The sequence below is a fragment of the Malaya genurostris genome, chromosome 2 (assembly GCF_030247185.1).
Source record: "Malaya genurostris strain Urasoe2022 chromosome 2, Malgen_1.1, whole genome shotgun sequence".
Classification (NCBI taxonomy): domain Eukaryota; kingdom Metazoa; phylum Arthropoda; class Insecta; order Diptera; family Culicidae; genus Malaya; species Malaya genurostris.
The window spans coordinates 240,415,520-240,433,336 of NC_080571.1; the positions used below are offsets into that span (position 1 = coordinate 240,415,520).

The 17,817-nt window shown below is 35.8% G+C and overlaps 1 protein-coding gene across 2 annotated transcripts in view; it reads left to right on the forward strand.

Annotated features, from left to right (window-relative positions):
- The first annotated feature begins 239 nt into the window (after positions 1 to 239).
- The window catches only part of LOC131428311 (serine proteinase stubble), an 83,459-nt gene continuing 65,881 nt past the window's right edge, over positions 240 to 17,817 (forward strand). For both annotated transcript variants that reach the window (XM_058592171.1, XM_058592173.1), the window contains exons 1-2: positions 240 to 348; positions 7,933 to 8,734. In XM_058592171.1, the coding sequence (XP_058448154.1) occupies positions 8,506 to 8,734 (229 nt within the window). In that variant the 5' untranslated portion in view covers positions 240 to 348; positions 7,933 to 8,505. The remainder of the gene's footprint in view (positions 349 to 7,932; positions 8,735 to 17,817) is intronic.

Below are 17,817 nucleotides of genomic sequence, written 5' to 3' on the forward strand. Positions count from 1 at the left end.
GTTTTGGGGGTCGCCTGTTTTGTTTCATGGTCGATTATGCAATAGTGCAGCACCGGACCGGAGTTTTGGGCTATCGAAAATCGAGAGAGAGAATCGCAGCTGAGTGAACATCGGTGACGGTAAAAGCAGTGGGAAGTTGCTGGTAGTACTTGTTTGCCACCTCCAGCGGTGTCTGTTGCTACCTGGTTTCTGCGAAGAGAGGGTGGAACAATTCAAGTAAAGTGTATTATTCGTGTTACGGACGCGATTCGTTTCGGTTTATTCTAAGGTTTGGGTTTAACTTAGCGGTTCGTCACGTGCTTTCCGTTTGTCAATCAGCATATCAAACAGAATTAGTGAACAGAGGAGGTAATGTGCGTAGAAGATTAATAAGTGAGCAAAAAGAAAATAAAAATAGTCGTACAGAGGTGGGGGATCGATCAGCAGATATATTTGAAGAGCTGTTCTCCGTTCAAGAGTGAGCCTACATCAGCAGATTTAATGACCGGCGGTGCGGTGGAATCCGTAGTGCCATTGATCGAAAAAGGGAAAATGAGGCAATCTATACTACAGCATAATAAACTTTTTACCATGTGAAAGTGAAATTGAATTGAGACATCGAATCCTCGACGGTTTTGTTTGTGCAGTAGCACCGACGGTTGGTTCACTGGCGACGCCTGTCGGACCATGGTGGACCATTCGGTGCGGCGGTGAAGCTTAAGCTAATCCGGAACGAAGTAGACGACTAACCACTTTCCGTACTCTGATCCGCGGTAGGATGGAGCAATAAAACCAGTCGAACTGTCAGTTTGTCTTGCCGTAATAAGATGGTTACGGGGCTAGCAAACTGGTGATTAGGCTACGTAATGGAACGGACTAGATGCCCACTGCTGGGGAACTAACAGCAGTGTTGAAAGTTTTGAATGCTAAGACGAAGAAAACCCGATGCATCGTCGGGAATAACCGGTGTGATTTAGTTATTCTTTGCAATCCATTTGGACAATTCTGAAGCATTCAAAAAAATCGATTAGTTTTTCAGAGAAAAATAATTTCTTCCTTATCGCCATAGAAAAAAATGTTTAAAATAAAATAAAACAAATCCATCCTAGGTCTACTTCTAGTCAACAACATAAACAATATTGGTGCGGTAAAGGATGAAGTGAACACAATTGAAAAATAACAATTCTAGCCAAAATATTGTTGAACGGGAAGCAAAAAATTTATTGTCTATGTAATGCAGTGTTTGATATCTAGGGGATCATGGGGTAAAATGTAGCCTCTAAGGAAATGTTACGTAAAAGTTTCATGCATGACTATCTTCAGTCATTATTATTTATCATTATTACAAGCATATACTTACTACATGCACTGGAAACTACATAAAATATGTCGTTTTTCGAAACCCCGGAAAATTTCCCATTGAAATTTATATGAGATAAAACACCCCATAGTAAAAAAAAAACGGGTGGGTAATGCCACAGATATAACTGGAGGACATGAATACGAATAAAACTTTCATGTTTCTTTCACACTTTTAAATATAGATAATCGTTTTGCAACTTTTACTGTTTCGCTTCGCTGCAACTTTTACTTGTAACGGTGATTTATTACTAAACTACGACCTATTGACGACAAACATTTTCTATCATACATTGAAATAGCACGGAACAAATAAACAGCGGAAAGCAAATATAGAATAAAAGTAACTTAGTTTGGAAACCCCGTTTAAGTTTTTTTTAATGCAAAAACTGGATAATAAAATTTAAGGAAAAACAACCAATACTTGCATATCAGTCCCATATTGAAAATCGACATGTTGTGAAAACGATCCGCTACTGTGATGATTGATCCGTGATACTATTGAATCACATACATGGATTACATTATAAACTGTTCATATGGAATAAAATATTGCATTTTTTATCATTCGTTTATATAAAAACTGTTACGAAACAAGATGGGACCCATATGCGAGTACTTTTGTTAACCAACGAAAAGATACTCGCATACCGGTCCCACCTTAGCATTCTATGCTTCTCTCGCATTTCATGTTCTCAAAATTTCATGTTTGATTTTCCATTCGTGTGAAATTTTTAATCGCTCGATATAAATAGCACAGAACAAATTTATGAATTTTACTGGTGAAAGAATTCTACAAACGATACAATTCACAAACTACTTAATTTTTCAAATGACGTTATATTCCACTCGCACAGAATTTTACACGTTCCGAGTGTAATTTGCACTCGGCTACCAAGTGCCATTGTATGGATTTATATGCATCAATTTTTGAATGACCAGATATGAGCTCTGTGGTTCAGTCGGGTAACCGATGTGCTTGTGATCTAATGTTTCTCGGCTCAAGTCGCGCGCTGCTGCTATTGATCTTTTGTTTTTTATTTCATTCGAATTCAAGCCATGTAATTTTCAAATCACACAATTTTAAATGTTCTTGAATATAAATTTGTGTGAAATACGACGCTCCATTTTTGTGCATCTTATAAGATGTAAAATCACAGAAATTTTTCGAACTGTGAGGTTTTGTGATATCATGTCACTGCCCATACTTGCATATCAGTCCCATATGTAAAATCGGCATGTCGAGAAAAAGACGATTAAAATTTTATTTCCGATTTTTTTTTTGATTTATTGTGCTACCTAATGCTAAATCAGCTATTCCAATATTGCAACAAATGAAATTATTGAAATTTTGCACTGAATGAGACTGACATGCGGATACTTTGCGTATGGGACAGACATGAGTTGATATTTTTTTCACATTTTACTGAACAAACCCTCAACTTTTATTGCAATTCCTGAAAGTATATTGACGATAGATTTCATTCCTTAAACTAACTCAAAATTTGCGAAAAACGATATGGGACTGATATGCGAGTATGGGCAGGTCAGGTCTTGATGCAATTGAATTATATGGTGGAGACTCTTCCACGTAAGTAAGACAGCTCAAACAGTGACTTTGTAGATTTCAATGCCACCAACACCCTAAAGAAATATTCTGAAATTTTTTGTTCAGCACAGTACGTTCAAGATAATTTTAATTTGGAATATTCGCATATGCCTAAATCTAATTTAGGTCAAAGTCAAAGAGTCAAAGTGCTGAATCTTTTGCTAAAGTGATTGCTTTGGAGGATGAAATTGTGAGTAAAAATGGGAGCAATCCGTTTGACCTTGAATGAAATTATTTTGACTAGGAACTGAGATAGAAGCGCAAAATATTCAAGAAGAATTATCTTACCGGCTATATTCAAAATCGATTCATAGATAGTTTATCTTACATTATCAACATTTTTTAATGTACTGCCAGAGCTAGATATTGGTAGTGGCTAGAAAAAAATTTTAGTTACTAAACCGTTATTTTTAATACGTGGAACAGATATGCGAATACTTTCAATATGGGACAGACTCGACTTGATTTTTTTCAAATTTTACTGAACTAACCTAAAAGTAACGTAAAAATTGACTTTATCCGTCGGGCCAGCTCAAAAGTGGTCAGAACCCATATGGGACTAATATGCGAGTATGGGCAGAAAACCGGATAAGAATTTCCGATCCTGTGTTTTGCTCTTTATGCTTTATACGGTTCTTGCATTCAAAAACACTTGAACGGGTTCTCCAAACTATGTTGCACTTATCCGAATTTCGCAATGTAATAATAGTTTTTGTTGAGGAATTTACATGCTCAGTTGAAGAAAATCCTTAGGGAAAAAAAATTTTAATGGTTCTAAAAAGAATTAAAGTGTTCTCAAATATCAGATGTACAACTTTGCTTCCGCCGTTTTCCGATAGGAGGCTGTACCGGCTGAGGCTGGTAAAATACATAGATGATAATTCCTTTAAAGTGAGTGTGTACAGTGCCTAACGAATTGTCATCGCCGTTTCGGTGACAGTTGTTCTTGTTTTCGTATTATTCACGCTCGAAAATGTCTGTTTATGTGTCCAATTCTCGCCATTTGCAGGAAGTTTTACTTTTCTGTTACAATTCGAAAAAAAAATGCAACTGAAGCGCATCGAATGCTTTCAAAAACTTACGGTGATGCTGCTCTTAGTAAAAGAACGTGTCGGGAGTGGTTTCAACGTTTTAAAAATGGTGATTTCGATGTCGAAGACAAACATGATGATGGAAGAGAAAAAACCTTCAAAGATGAATAACAATTTACTACCAGCTCTTAAAACCGGGTGAAACCATCACAGGAGATCGCTACCGAACGCAACTGATGCGCCTTAGTCGCGCGCTAAAAGAAAAGCGGCCACAGTATCAAGAGCGACATGGCAAAGTCATCCTCCAACACGACAATGCTCGGCCTCACGTCGCAAAAGTGGTCAAAAAGTATCTGGAAACGCTGAAATGGGAAGTCTTGCCCCATCCGCCGCATTCCCCAGATGTCGCCCCTTCTAACTTCCACCTATTCCATTCGATGGCATACGGCCTGGCAGATCAATATTTTCAATCCTTCGAAGAGTTGGGAGAAAGTTGTCGCTAGCGACGGACAATACTTTGAATAATACATCTTTAAGCACTTTTTCGGAATAAAGCTTTAAATTTTGGAAAAAACGACGGAAGCAAAGTTGTATACCTAATAATTGAAAAAAAAAATCACATGAATGAATAGAACACTGATGAACAACTTTTCGTTGAAAAAATGTGATAGTTTTTAAATATTTTATGACACCGCGTAGTGCGACGAACGGCGCGTAGAAGGTTATAGATCCGTATGGTGAAATCTTTTATTTGAATGTAAGTTTGTGGAAACCGGTCGAACCATTACAGAGAAATGTTAGTGGGATCCATTTTGGAATATATGATAACTATTTCCGGTGCTTCCGGAACCGGAGACCGGGAACCAGTATAGCCGGATTCGATTTGTTTAGTTTTGAGTCCAGTATTATACAATATTACAATATTTAACACACTTTACCCTATCACTCCGGAACCGGAAATTGAATCCGGATGAAATTCAAGAATTCTCTATAGGAACACACACACACACACCTTCGGGCCAATCTTTACTAGTTGATTTTTCAAGCGATTGCATAATTTTTCTATATGAGCACAACGCTGCATCTATCAATTTATTTAACAAAAAAATGAATAATTACTTGCAAAATATTCATGGAAAGAAAAATGTCGAAAAATGATATTTTTTTCTAATGGAGCTGCTTTGCAGTACAAAAACATATATAATTTTTTAAATTTTCAATATTTGGAAAAGCATTCAAAAGTTGAATTTAAAACGAGTGCTCGACGAGAAAGTTTGCAACGACCATTAGATGACCAAATTATTACACCATTAAATTCCGACATACTAATATGATATTCGAGATATATTAGGTTTAAAGTACTATGGTGGATGCTACGGCGAAGAAAAACTTATGTATATTGTCTTATGAAATAATCGTTTGATTGAGCCAAGATTTTTTTTAAATCAATTTTGAATTTTGTGCTAAAGAAGAGCACGAAAAATATGTTGACTTTACGGTTTGCAAAAGTAGTTCCAGTAAGGAACACCCGTCAGTATCATTTTGTTGAAACTGATAAAACTAGTCATGTAATTTGTAAAGAAATTTTATGTAGCTCAAAGTTTGACAAGTTAAAAATTGAGAAATAAAAACTCGTCCGATAACTTAAAAGACATGTATTAGTTAAGGACAGAGTACCAATTTGTCAGTCACGTCGAACGGACTTGACAGACTGACTAAAATCATCGTAAACTGTAATCTGTACTGTGACAGCGACTGTCAAATGAGGTAGTTGATAGTTATATGAACAAGTAGAAGTATACTCGTCAAAGACAGGCGATTCGTTTTGTTTTCTTTTCCATTCTTCTATTCCCTATTAAAACAAAAAGAAAACAAAGAGAGTACTAACATGAACATAAATCGATAAAGTTCATTATTCTTTACAGTCATCGGACTTGAAGTTTATTTCAGTAAATGAATATATTTCAATATTTATGCTGATCGGTAATTATTTAGTTAAATCGTAATCAAGCAACGATAGGAAAAATGAAGATATTATCAATTGAATCGGTAGTTTAGTTATGACATACCACAAAGCATGGTTGGCACCTGGCCAGTGACATGGTTGATAAAAAAAACATCCAATCTTTATTGTACGCACCGTCCGCGATCAGATGAGGAAAAAAAATCGTTTCGGATAGTCCCGGATGGCCCCGTCCCGGTCGTCCCGGTATAGTGCGAATAGGCTTGAATACTTGACTTGTATTCATTTCATTCCGTAGCCTGCCTAAGTTTTGCTACAATCTGAAGTAATATCTATTATATGATAATACACAACAAAGCAACATCAATTTATTGAACAAAACATAGTTTGAACACACTAGCATTACAAACCTCAGTTACCTTAGAAAACGGACGATTTCTTATAATACCGATTTCATTGTATTCAACTAGTTGCATAAATTCGTCTCAATTTGTTATATGTAATTTTTGCTCACGATATAACACCACCGAATCCACTGTGAATTTCTTACACCACCGCTAACGAAACAGCCGCACGCAAGCAATGAAAAAAATGATGAAAAGATCATGGAATTCACTTAAAACTTTTTCAAATTTCGATTATTTCGGTTGAAGTATAAACATTTTGTGTTACCTTGTCAGAGTCTTTGTGAAATATTGCTTCAAACACATTTTTTCAGGTCTAAAATCATTCCCGTGAAACGGAACCGTAACCGTTTATACGTTTCAAGAACAAATTACGACTCGGCAAAGCAAAATTTCAAGATCCTAGTAATACTTAGTTGTGATAAATTTAATTACAAAAACTTCAATGTTTCTGGTTTTTGAAATTCTGTTTAGTTTTAGAGAAATTGATCAAAAACGAGACGTGTGCACTTCGCCACATTTCACCTTAAGGTTCTACGTACATTATTGATAAAACAGCCATTGTTGCGAAGCGCACAAACAGTTTTCTCCACTATGGCAGGATGAATCTTCAAGAAAATAAAACTGGGTGGGTAATGTCAGAGACTTAACTGGATGAAATGAATACGACTAAAACTTCACACTTCTGAAAACCAAAAATCGTTCTCATAAGTTGATATGTTATGTGAATTGTGCAAGGTTTCATTTCTTTACTTACAACGTAACAACGGTGCACATATACTAAAATATGACGTATTCACGACATACTTATTCTAACCCACAAATTATTAGGACAGGAAAAAAGAAAGTTAAAAATTGTTTGCCTGCAGACGTACACTCGGTACGAGTTACAATAATTTCAATGGAAGGAAATATCAAAAAGCTCTTCAATAATTAATTTACTGATATCAAAAGTCAACTGGGCAAGCTAGAATGAATGAAACTTGTTAATTTTATAATTTTATATCTACTAATTTGTTAACCCGAAAATGCAATACTGCTCTCCGCATCAAAACCGTCGTCGAAGTACGAGAAAGACAAACAAGCGTCATGAGTTTTTCTCTTTAATATTCGTTGAAACCAAACATTTTGAGTTATTTCATACAACTTACAATATTGAGTTAAGTACAACAGAAGAGTTTTGTCCATTTTTGTGCAGGGTAAATATTGAAAAGGCGCCCCATACTAAAGTAAGTCGTATTCACGTCTTATCGGATAGATTTATCAAGTAAATTGTTATTTCTCTTTTGAATTTTCTCTCAACGAGAGCGAAGCGAGTTTTGCAACAATAGCTGTTTTCCTAAAATTGTAAATTGCCCCTTAATTCATTGCATTCCAAAATGGTCAGTTACTTCATAAAATAAAGTTATTTTACGTCGCAGTTGGTCACTATCTATTATGTACGAAATTGTAAATTGAGCTTAGGTATTGGCTGCGTCAAAATGATTGTTTAATCTATGACGCCATCATTACCTTACTTAGTCTCGTCTATTGATCATGGCAAAAATCATCCCTCTAGTCCTCCTCTGATCATTCACAATCTTTCAGCACCGTCGTCTTATTTCTGTAAGCCAAAACCGCATGATCTGGGCCACCGAGAGTTCGAAACAAATAAATCAGACAATCGCAATCCAGCAAAAGGTGTAAATCAATCAACCTTGATTATTATGCATTAAAACCTGCCGGAAAGGACACACAACGCAACGGAAACAAAGAAGCCATAAAGGTTGGAAAAGAAAGAAGTAACCCACCCAAACAAACCACTCTTGTGTTGTGCTGTGTTGTGTTTGCTGTTGCGACCGAGGAAGTGTGTAACGTAACAAGTGATAGTAAAAGTGATTACGCGATCGTTGGACGGCGATCAGTTCGAAGCTTGCACGACCGGTCGGCTTGAAAACCAGTTTCCGTCCGAAAAACCGAAGTATTTATCGTGGTAGCATCAATCGTCGGTCGGTCGAAACTCGCGAATGGGAACCGGTGACAGTGACAATAACAGCTGATGTGTTTAAGTGATTCCGTGCAGCAGAAAACTGCCCGAGTGTCGCCGACGTCGTTTGTCGCGTGTGTGTGATAAGCCTCCTGAGCATCGACGGAACGATCTAAACCCCGCCGGATTGAGTTATGAGCGGTTCGGGGTTTCGCTGGTCTACCGCAGCGCCACCGCTTGGTTCGATCGTTGCCGTACTGCTCGTCTGCTGTTCGCCAGTAGTGATCTGTAACAGTGCCAATGTTGTCGGTGCCGGATACTTCAATCAACACTACAACGACGTGGTGCAGCAGGACGATCTGCAGTCGGTTATTAGCCGGCAGCTGCCGAAGCAAGGCAAGTTTTTCGAGGAGTTTGATCGGAGTGAGTAGTCTTGTCATTTCATGGTAGTGTCATGCCATTGCTAGCGGTGATAATAATTGCATTGGGAAATAAAAAGACCGTTGGAAGAGGTGACGGGAGTAGAGACATAAATTAATGTCAACAGCAACAGAGTACAACGTTCAGACAGATGGGCTGGGGAGATAACATCGATTTTATACCTTGCCGAACAGTTGATGACTATTCATTTTACCTTAGTTTTTCATTTGGATTTATATATCTGCAATAAAAACTTTTTAACTATTCAGTAAAATAATTATATTTCCTAATTAATTAGTATATTATTTTACGTTATCATTGATACTAGAAACTAAAGCATGGCGTTTCGGCTAGAAAATCTTCTTGAATCAATCAGTACTTCATCAGTTCCATTTCATTCAAGTATTCATTTGAGGATAACAAAATTGGTAATGTTGATAAGAGTTTTCAATAATCAAGGCATCAAAACACATTCATTCAACTATTCGCATTTGTTACATCGAACTGTTAAACTTGCTTCATAACGGTGGAAGTTTCACTAGATTTTTGGGTACATTATGACTCAGCAAAATAGAAGCAGTTCCTTCGAAGCATGCCCAGATAAATATTGTGTAAATGATTAATTCGATTTTCCGTAATTTTCGTTAGGTGATCGTCAATTAGGTACAACTTCTCACCAATACCAAACAAGAAACAGTTTAAAATAGTTCGAAAAAAAGTGTAGTGAAAATATTTAATAAATCACACAGTTAAAATATTTGAAAAACTATTAATACAGAGTTCCAATGCCGACTTGGAAATTGTCGATGGAAATCTGTTTTATACAAATACTGTGTTTTTACATATTTCTCGTGTAATTTCACTAATCTGTCCATCGGTTAGCTAGTGCAACTGCAAAACCTTATACGCACCATTAATCTATCGATAAATAGACGTACTTTGTGATCCAATGATTCTCGGATCAAATCGCAGCAGTCGCCATCAGTTTTAATTTATTGTTTCCTTTCTTATATAGAAAGGTTATGCTAACCCGGAGTGTCAAGTTTCCTTACCATTTGACACAGTTCGTCGAGCTTAGTGATGGCTGAGTGTGTAAGTATGTATGTGTGTATGGATGTGTCAAATAATGTAATTCATTTTCCGCAGAGATTTTTCCAATACTTAGATTCAAATGAAATCTTATACTCCGATAGGTTGCTATTGAATTTTGTACAGATCCGACTTCCGGATCCGGAATTATAAGGTGATATGCAAATCTATGAGAAAATGCGGAGTCAATTTTCTCGGGAATTTATCAACCGATTTTCACAAACTAAGATGAAAATAAAAGGTATTGAATTCCCGAAAAGTTTATCCAGATTCGACATCCGTCTCCGGTATTACAGCGTGATAGATGTAACAATATCAATTTGATAAATGTTTTGTTTTCAAAAGTTATATCGAAACAAGGTACACGTTTTTATAAAACTTACTGGTAAATTTATCTAGTTATTTAGTGGATATAAAAATCTACTTTGGGACTACTAGTCCTCGGTTTCAGCTTCCGAACGCACTGGTAATAATGAAGAAAAGTTTCAAAACGGAACTCACTTTGATTTCTCAGCAACGGTTAAACCGATTCTCACAAATCAAAATTCAAATTGAAGCTCTCAGTATCATAAAGGATACTGTGAATGAGAATCAAAACTTTCAAACTTTCATACAAAATGATGCAAAACCAATGCCCATCGGCACGTGCTGGTACGGAAGAAGAAAACACCATCGCCCAGTGCACAGCGTGCTTTGATCAATTTTGTATAGCGTACAGTGTTTCCACATTTAAATCTATATTAACTTGACATAACTGTTTAAAAATTGAAAAGGTTATGGTAGTTTATACCTAAATAAAATTTTTGATTTTATTTAAGCTTGAAAAATGAAATCTTGACAGAATCTTCTAGTGATGTTTTGGAAAATATAAGTAACTAGGCCGATTAAAAAAGAGTTTTTCTATACCTGTATATTCAGCTAATCCTTTTCGACACTATAAAAATTAGAGAAGGCATTTATCGTTCTGATTTTTCTTTAAAATAATTGAATAATACTTCGAAGCAAACCAGCAAGCAAGCAGATCTCCAGATCTCCAGATATCCAAATAACAAAGTGACGTGCTACTTGAGCCAATTTGTTCTGATGCCGCTTCGAGTTAGAGCTGGGGTAATTTCAGTCATCTTCAAGTGAAAACGACATTCGATTCAATGCATTGAATTTAGACTGGCACTTGGATTTGATTTTGCTGTTCGTCGATTTTTTGACGAAAACTTTCGGTTAATATGAAAAAAAAAATCATGTTTTGCAGAAATTATGCGAGTTTCTACAGACCGATCAGTTGATCAAACTGAATATAAAACCGAATATGGTAAAAACACTTTATGTTTATTTCTGAAGATTTGATAAGCAATGACAATTAACTGTCAAAATGTGACCACTTTGTAAATTTGAAAAGCGTGAAATTTTTGAAAACCATTAGAAAAGTTTTCAATATCAGATATATATATATATATATATATATATATATATATATATATATATATATATATATATATATATATATATATATATATATATATATATATATATATATATATATATATATATATATATATATATATATATATATATATATATATATATATATATATATATATATATATACATATACATATATATATATATATATATATATATATATATATATATATATATATATATATATATATATATATATATATATATATATATATATATATATATATATATATACCGGGTATGTGTCTGAATTTCATAAAATGTTCATCAATTCACTTTTTTATAGAAATTTTCTCACTGAAATGGAGAAAGTGAGGCGACATTTATAAAAAAAAAACATCGAAAAAGCAAAGTCTTGGGTAATACCTTTGTGGAATTTGGCCTTTCTTTTTCAACAGACTTCGCAGCCAATTCATAGCGTACAGGATCATTGCATGGCTGGTGCTACGATCCTACAGACACTAAGAATCCTTACAGGTCGGGGCTCGAACATACGACAACTGGCTTGTAAGACCAGCGCCCTATGCATTGAACCGTCAAACCGGGCTAAAAAACACAGAACACGATTTGAATTTTCAATCAAATGAATAATCAAAGTGAACATATAATTCCATTCAGAGTTTATAGCGCTCAATCTATTAAAGTTTATAGCGTTTACAGAACACTTGAACAGATCGACGAAAATTTCACTATCAAACACTTTGTAATCAATTCAATTATCAAACTACTAAACGGTTAGCTGTTGGAAATTCTGTATATTTGTGTCGAATTCTGTAAAATTGTCCAAGCACAAAGCAAAATACCACACTTTTGTAAAGCCATAACACTTTAACACTGGAGCTCCGATAATGAAGTCTCTATTTCTTTTAGGAATTTTTCAGAAAAAGGCGATGACCGTCATTATTTCGACCGGAAATAACGAAGCGGTTCGGTGAATAGTAAGTACACTTGATTGAGCGATATAAGAGGTGTCGAATCCTCGTTTATCGATTTTGATCGATTTTTACTTATTACCGGTGGAAACCAAGTGAAGTGATTTCGGTCCTTATTACGGAAGTTGCTTCCGTAAGCAAACAGTGATTTGTTGAATGAGCCAGATGTTATTATAAACGATCACGTCACCCACGTGGTCCCATGAAAAATTCTTAAATCTCATTTTCATACGACTTCCGATTCCGAAATTACAGGGTGATTAGTGTAAAAACTTGAATTTCAAACTACATACTAACTTTTCTCAGAGACGACGTGATCGATTTTTAGAAGCTTCTGAATTACATCTTCATCCGACTTTCGGTTCCAAAATTACAGAATGCAGAGTAGTGATGCAAAACACCTAAAAAATGGTGTTTCCGGGGGCTCAAATCAGTTCAGGCCTTATCAGTTGACGGTCAAACGTACCCATTCCGGCTATACCAGTCCCCGACTTCCGGAAGCACCGGAAATAGTTATCACAAACTATAAAATAGAACGAACTCACTTTTTCTCAGCGATGGATTGAACAAACATAAGTTCAAATGAAAGGTCTGATGATTTCCCCGGTAACCAATAAGCACAAACTAATGCCGCATAATGACAGCAAATAATCGCTAATTGGCCTCAATTCAGTCTCAAGTGCGAATGAAATGCACTTGAGACTGAATTGAGGCCGACTTTGGCAAAATATACAGATATTCATAAATAATGCTGGCTGGTGTGGATTCTGAATGCTGAATTCAGATTGAGTTAACAGTTGAGGTTTCAGATTGCAGATATAGAGCTATGAGCATTTTTGGTGCTCTTGAAAGGCTATTTTAATGCCATTATTAGTGCTTACTGGTTACCTGGTTTGATACATCACCCATGAATTTCTTCCGGATCTGACTTCCGGTTCGGAAATTACAAGGTGACGAGTGCCGTCTTATAAAGCGCACCTGTATGTACATGTGGTGATACGGAAGAAGAAAACACAATACCGCCTCTACGAACAAAGCACGCTGTGTGTGGTATTCTATTTTATACATACTGTAAACAAATGGAAACCAACATCGAAACTCGATTTTTTAAAAAACAAGCGCGACCATCAGCGTATCAGAGTATATAGTAGCACAAGCAACTGAATTTAAGAAATCAGAATCACGGTGCAGGCGCGAAAATGTCTGTTACCGGTGTATGATTTTTGTTGAACACGATACTGAGGTAGAGACAAATCTTAGTTATCTTACGAGATGTGCGCCCGAAAGAAAGACAGAATTTCAATGGATTCAAGTGTATTTGAAAAGATATTTTCGCATCGGAATTACATGCTTCGCGATGTATATGAAATTTTTACGCCTACAGGTACTACAGTAATATCGTACCGGTGGAGTAGTGGTGTCAATGAAAACTGTAAAAACTGTGCTGTAAAAAAATTGATTAAAAATTAAAACACAAAGTAGGTTCTATGCAACTGATTCAAAAATAATACCCCGTTTAGTTTGAATTTCATATTCAAAAGTAGCACAACTGCTGAATTTCGCTTGGGTCATTCATTTTCGAATAATTGGTTTAATCGAATTAAAGTATGAGAGGTAAGCCAAACAAATGGAATTTTAACCGAGACTTTGTCCCTATAATCAATGGAACAAATTCATTAACACTAGCCAGTAGATTCTTCTAATCGATTTTCTTATCGGTTTTCACAAACTTAGCCTTAAATGAAAGGTCATATAGTGATATAGGTTGCAAATCAATTTCATCTGGATCTAATTTCCGGTTACGAAAGCATAGATTAAAGTGTTTAAAATTTCAAACCATCGTTTAAAGCGACGGTGAAAAAAAAGCAATTCTTCCTAATTTAACTTAACTGTTTACAAATTGGAAATGTTATCTTCGTTTATACCCAAAGAAACTTTCTTATTTTTTTTTCAAGAATGAAATAAAAATTCTGTAACCGAAAAATCTAGTGATATTTTTGAAGATATTAGTAGTATGAGAATCTGACAAAAAAACAACACACACCGCATCTATCTTCACTTTCTGCTTTATCGTAACAAATAATGGTATAAACTGTACAAGCTCTTTTGATGGTCTTCAACGTTCTTCATTTCTTGCAAGAAAATTTCTTCTGCGTGGAAGGCGGGTTATGTTTAACTTCATTTTTACTTCAAGAATTACGTTCTTATGAAGTGAGTCATATGTGAACGTGACACCTTGCAAATTTTGAAATTAGTTGCTCTGTACTTTTTTGGCTATTATTGAATTTCATCATCCAATCTGCCTAATCATGCACCAAATTGCATAGGTCTTTGTGATTGACAATTTTTCGAGTTTCTGCAATAGTGTTAAATGTTCGGTTTCCTAAGATGTTTAAGTATTGAATAGAAGAGTCCGAAAAATAAATGAAATAATATTATGATCCGTCTTCGAATTCCAGAGTTTCCGGTCGAGAATAATATTTTAAACGCAGAAAAGCAAATAATTCTATGGAAATGCGCCAAGTTGTTTCGATTTTCAGGTCTCGATTTGCGGAAAAACGAATTATTGAATGCGAGCGGTTACAAAAAATTTCATTCGAAACATAAAGTAAAAACCTGTTTTAATCCACCTAGTTGTGTAATGATATCTTTCTCATATTACTTATATTTTCAAAAGCATCACTAGAAGATTCTGGCAAGATTTTTTTTTTTCAAATTTGAAAAAAAACCAAAAACTTTCTTTGTATAAACCACCATCACCTTTTCAATTTGTAAACAGTTATGTCAAGTTAATATAGATTTAAATGTGGCAACCCTACACGCCATAAGAAATTGAACAAAGCACGCTGTGTGCTAGGCGGTGACGTTTTCTCCTTCCGTATCAGCACGTGCCGGTACGTACCGATTTTGCATAGTTTTTTATGATAGTTTGGAAGGTTTTCATACTGATTGCCCTCTAATTTCGGAACCGGAAGTCGGATCTGGATGAATTTCTACACTATCTGTTAAGAAACTGAGACTTTTAATTTGAATCATAATCATCAAATCGGTTTAACCGTTGCTGAGAAATCGAGTTTCATTTTTGCAGCTTTTCTTCACTATTAACGGTGAGTTCGGAAGCAGATACCGGGGACTAGTAGCCTCAAAGTAGATTTATAAAACCACTAACTAACAAGGTCTGCCAACTATATAAATATACCAGTAAGTTTTATAAAAATCAGTGCCCCTCGTTTCGCTATCACTTTTGGAAAAATTCTTATGAAATTGACAATTTTTCACTTATCGTGCTGTAATACCGGAAACGGATATCGAATCTGGATCAACTTTTCGGGAACTTTCTAAAGAATTTCAAAACCTTTCATTTGAATTTGACTTTGTGAAAATCGGTTCAGCCATCTTCTCTGTTTTTAGATAACGGTTTCATATGTAAATTAAAATAAACTTTTGTACAATCCAAGAGTCAGGAATCAGAACTAATTGGTTCAAGTGGCACGTTCCCCTACAAGTACATTTCAGTCGAATTTAAATTCTCCGTAGAAGCCCATAGTGATATACACGTTTATGTGAAAGACATCATTATACCAATAAGTGGACTACTGTCTTATTTTGTCCAAGAGAAACGATTCATTCTTGCCAGCCAAGTTTGAGCGAATGGCTTAAATTGCGCTCAGACTCTCTATGAAGAGGAAATGATTGTTTAGGGATAATGTAACGATTACACTCAAGTTATAATGATCTGCTGCTAACTCTGCTGTATAAATAGATGCAGACTCTTGAAACCTAATTGAAGCCGAATCATCATTGTTGAACATACCACACTTCGAAGAATTCAAACTAATTGGAATCGTAGAGGAAAGGAAATAATGAAAATTGTTACATAGCGCTTTAGGTGGAGTTTAAATATTTGTGGCAATATACTGAAGCATCTTAAGACCACTATTACGGAATCTTTTGGAATCGTTTGAACCTTTTCGAAAAATTTTTTTTCCAGAACTGGAAGCCAGATCCTGATCAAATTCTGTATCGTTCTAAAGGTTCATTAGGCTTTTATTTTGAATCCGTGCGAATTAAATAGAAAATTGAGAGATCATGATCATCAAGTTTTGCACATATTTCATTGCAATTCTGAAACCAGAAGTTGAGTTCGGAATAAAAACCAGAATGTGCTACGGATTTGAAGGATTTCAATTAAAATCCCCGTTTGAGCCATCTCTATGAGAATTGGGTACATATTTTCACCATTTTAAATACCTTTTACTACGAAATTTTGGAAACGGACATCGAATCGGGATAAAAATTCACAGTTATCTTCAAAACCGTTATACCTGTCATATAAATCCAAGATTGTGACATTTTGATCGGCGATCTCTGGAAATATAAATGGCATATTTTGGTCACATATACCCATACATTCTGTGATCACGACGAACTGAGTCGAATGGTATGTCACACTTGGTCTTCCGGGATATACAAATATTTGCAACGATTTAATTATTTTAGTTGTTTGACGTAAAGCCGCCATAACTAAGTTCAGTTTTTGCAATGACTGAGCGGAAACATATATTGGAGAAGCCAAATGAATGAAAAACTAACAGAAAAGATAAATTTTTTTGGAAAAAGATACGCTCAGAGACAGGACTCGAACCTGCGTTCTTATGCATTCCGTGCATACGCGCTACCATTTCGCCACTCTGAATCTTGTTTTAGTCACTCTAAAACGCCAGTCAGACACAATAGCGCGTACATCGAACATGGTCCACATTCTGGCCGTCACCCGACCGATACCTTATATCCAAACATCTTCTCTGTCCATCAAACACTAGTCTTCTCGCTTTATACCTGTTTCTCCGATCAAGCATTGAGTAGGAGAGTGTATTTATAATCGCTTGTTACGTTCTTTAATGGTGCCTTTCCGTACATCAGTTCTCTCCCAAACACGTGCATTGGGGAGACTCTCCCCAATGCACGTGTTTCTTTTATTAAAATGAATTGCATTTATCTGGTTGATATAAAATTTACTTTTGGGAAGAACTTGCATTCATATCCGCAAATACCAAAAATGAACATTACAGCTCTCGTTAGTGTAGTTTTGGCTGCGCATTTGTTGAAATCATTGCCGATATGCATAGATTTGACATCCGTTCGGCTCTCCATTTTCAATTGAGAAGTTACGTATTTCTGATATTTCTGAAAGGGATGTACCCAGTACGCTTTAACTAGTTAAAAAATTTGAGTTTTTGCACCTCCGAAGCCCAACCAGAATCAATCGTTTTTTTCCGAAAATCGTGTAAATTCTTACATAAAAATAGATTACATTGAGGACATTTCATCTCTGCAATCCGCGTATGATGCAATTACAGCCGAATCCAGGCTAACTCAGAAGCACACCGGCTGAACCGGGTGAATCACCCACCCCCACATCGCCGGCACGGCTGACAAAAAGACAGCTGGACGCGGTTACAGCAGCGTTCAACTGAATTCGCCACAAAACCATGCAACCATTCGATTAGTCATGTTATGCAACGAACGTGGATCGGAAAATTGGACCACCGACTGCCCGGTGCGGTTCTCCTTGAGTCGAAATCC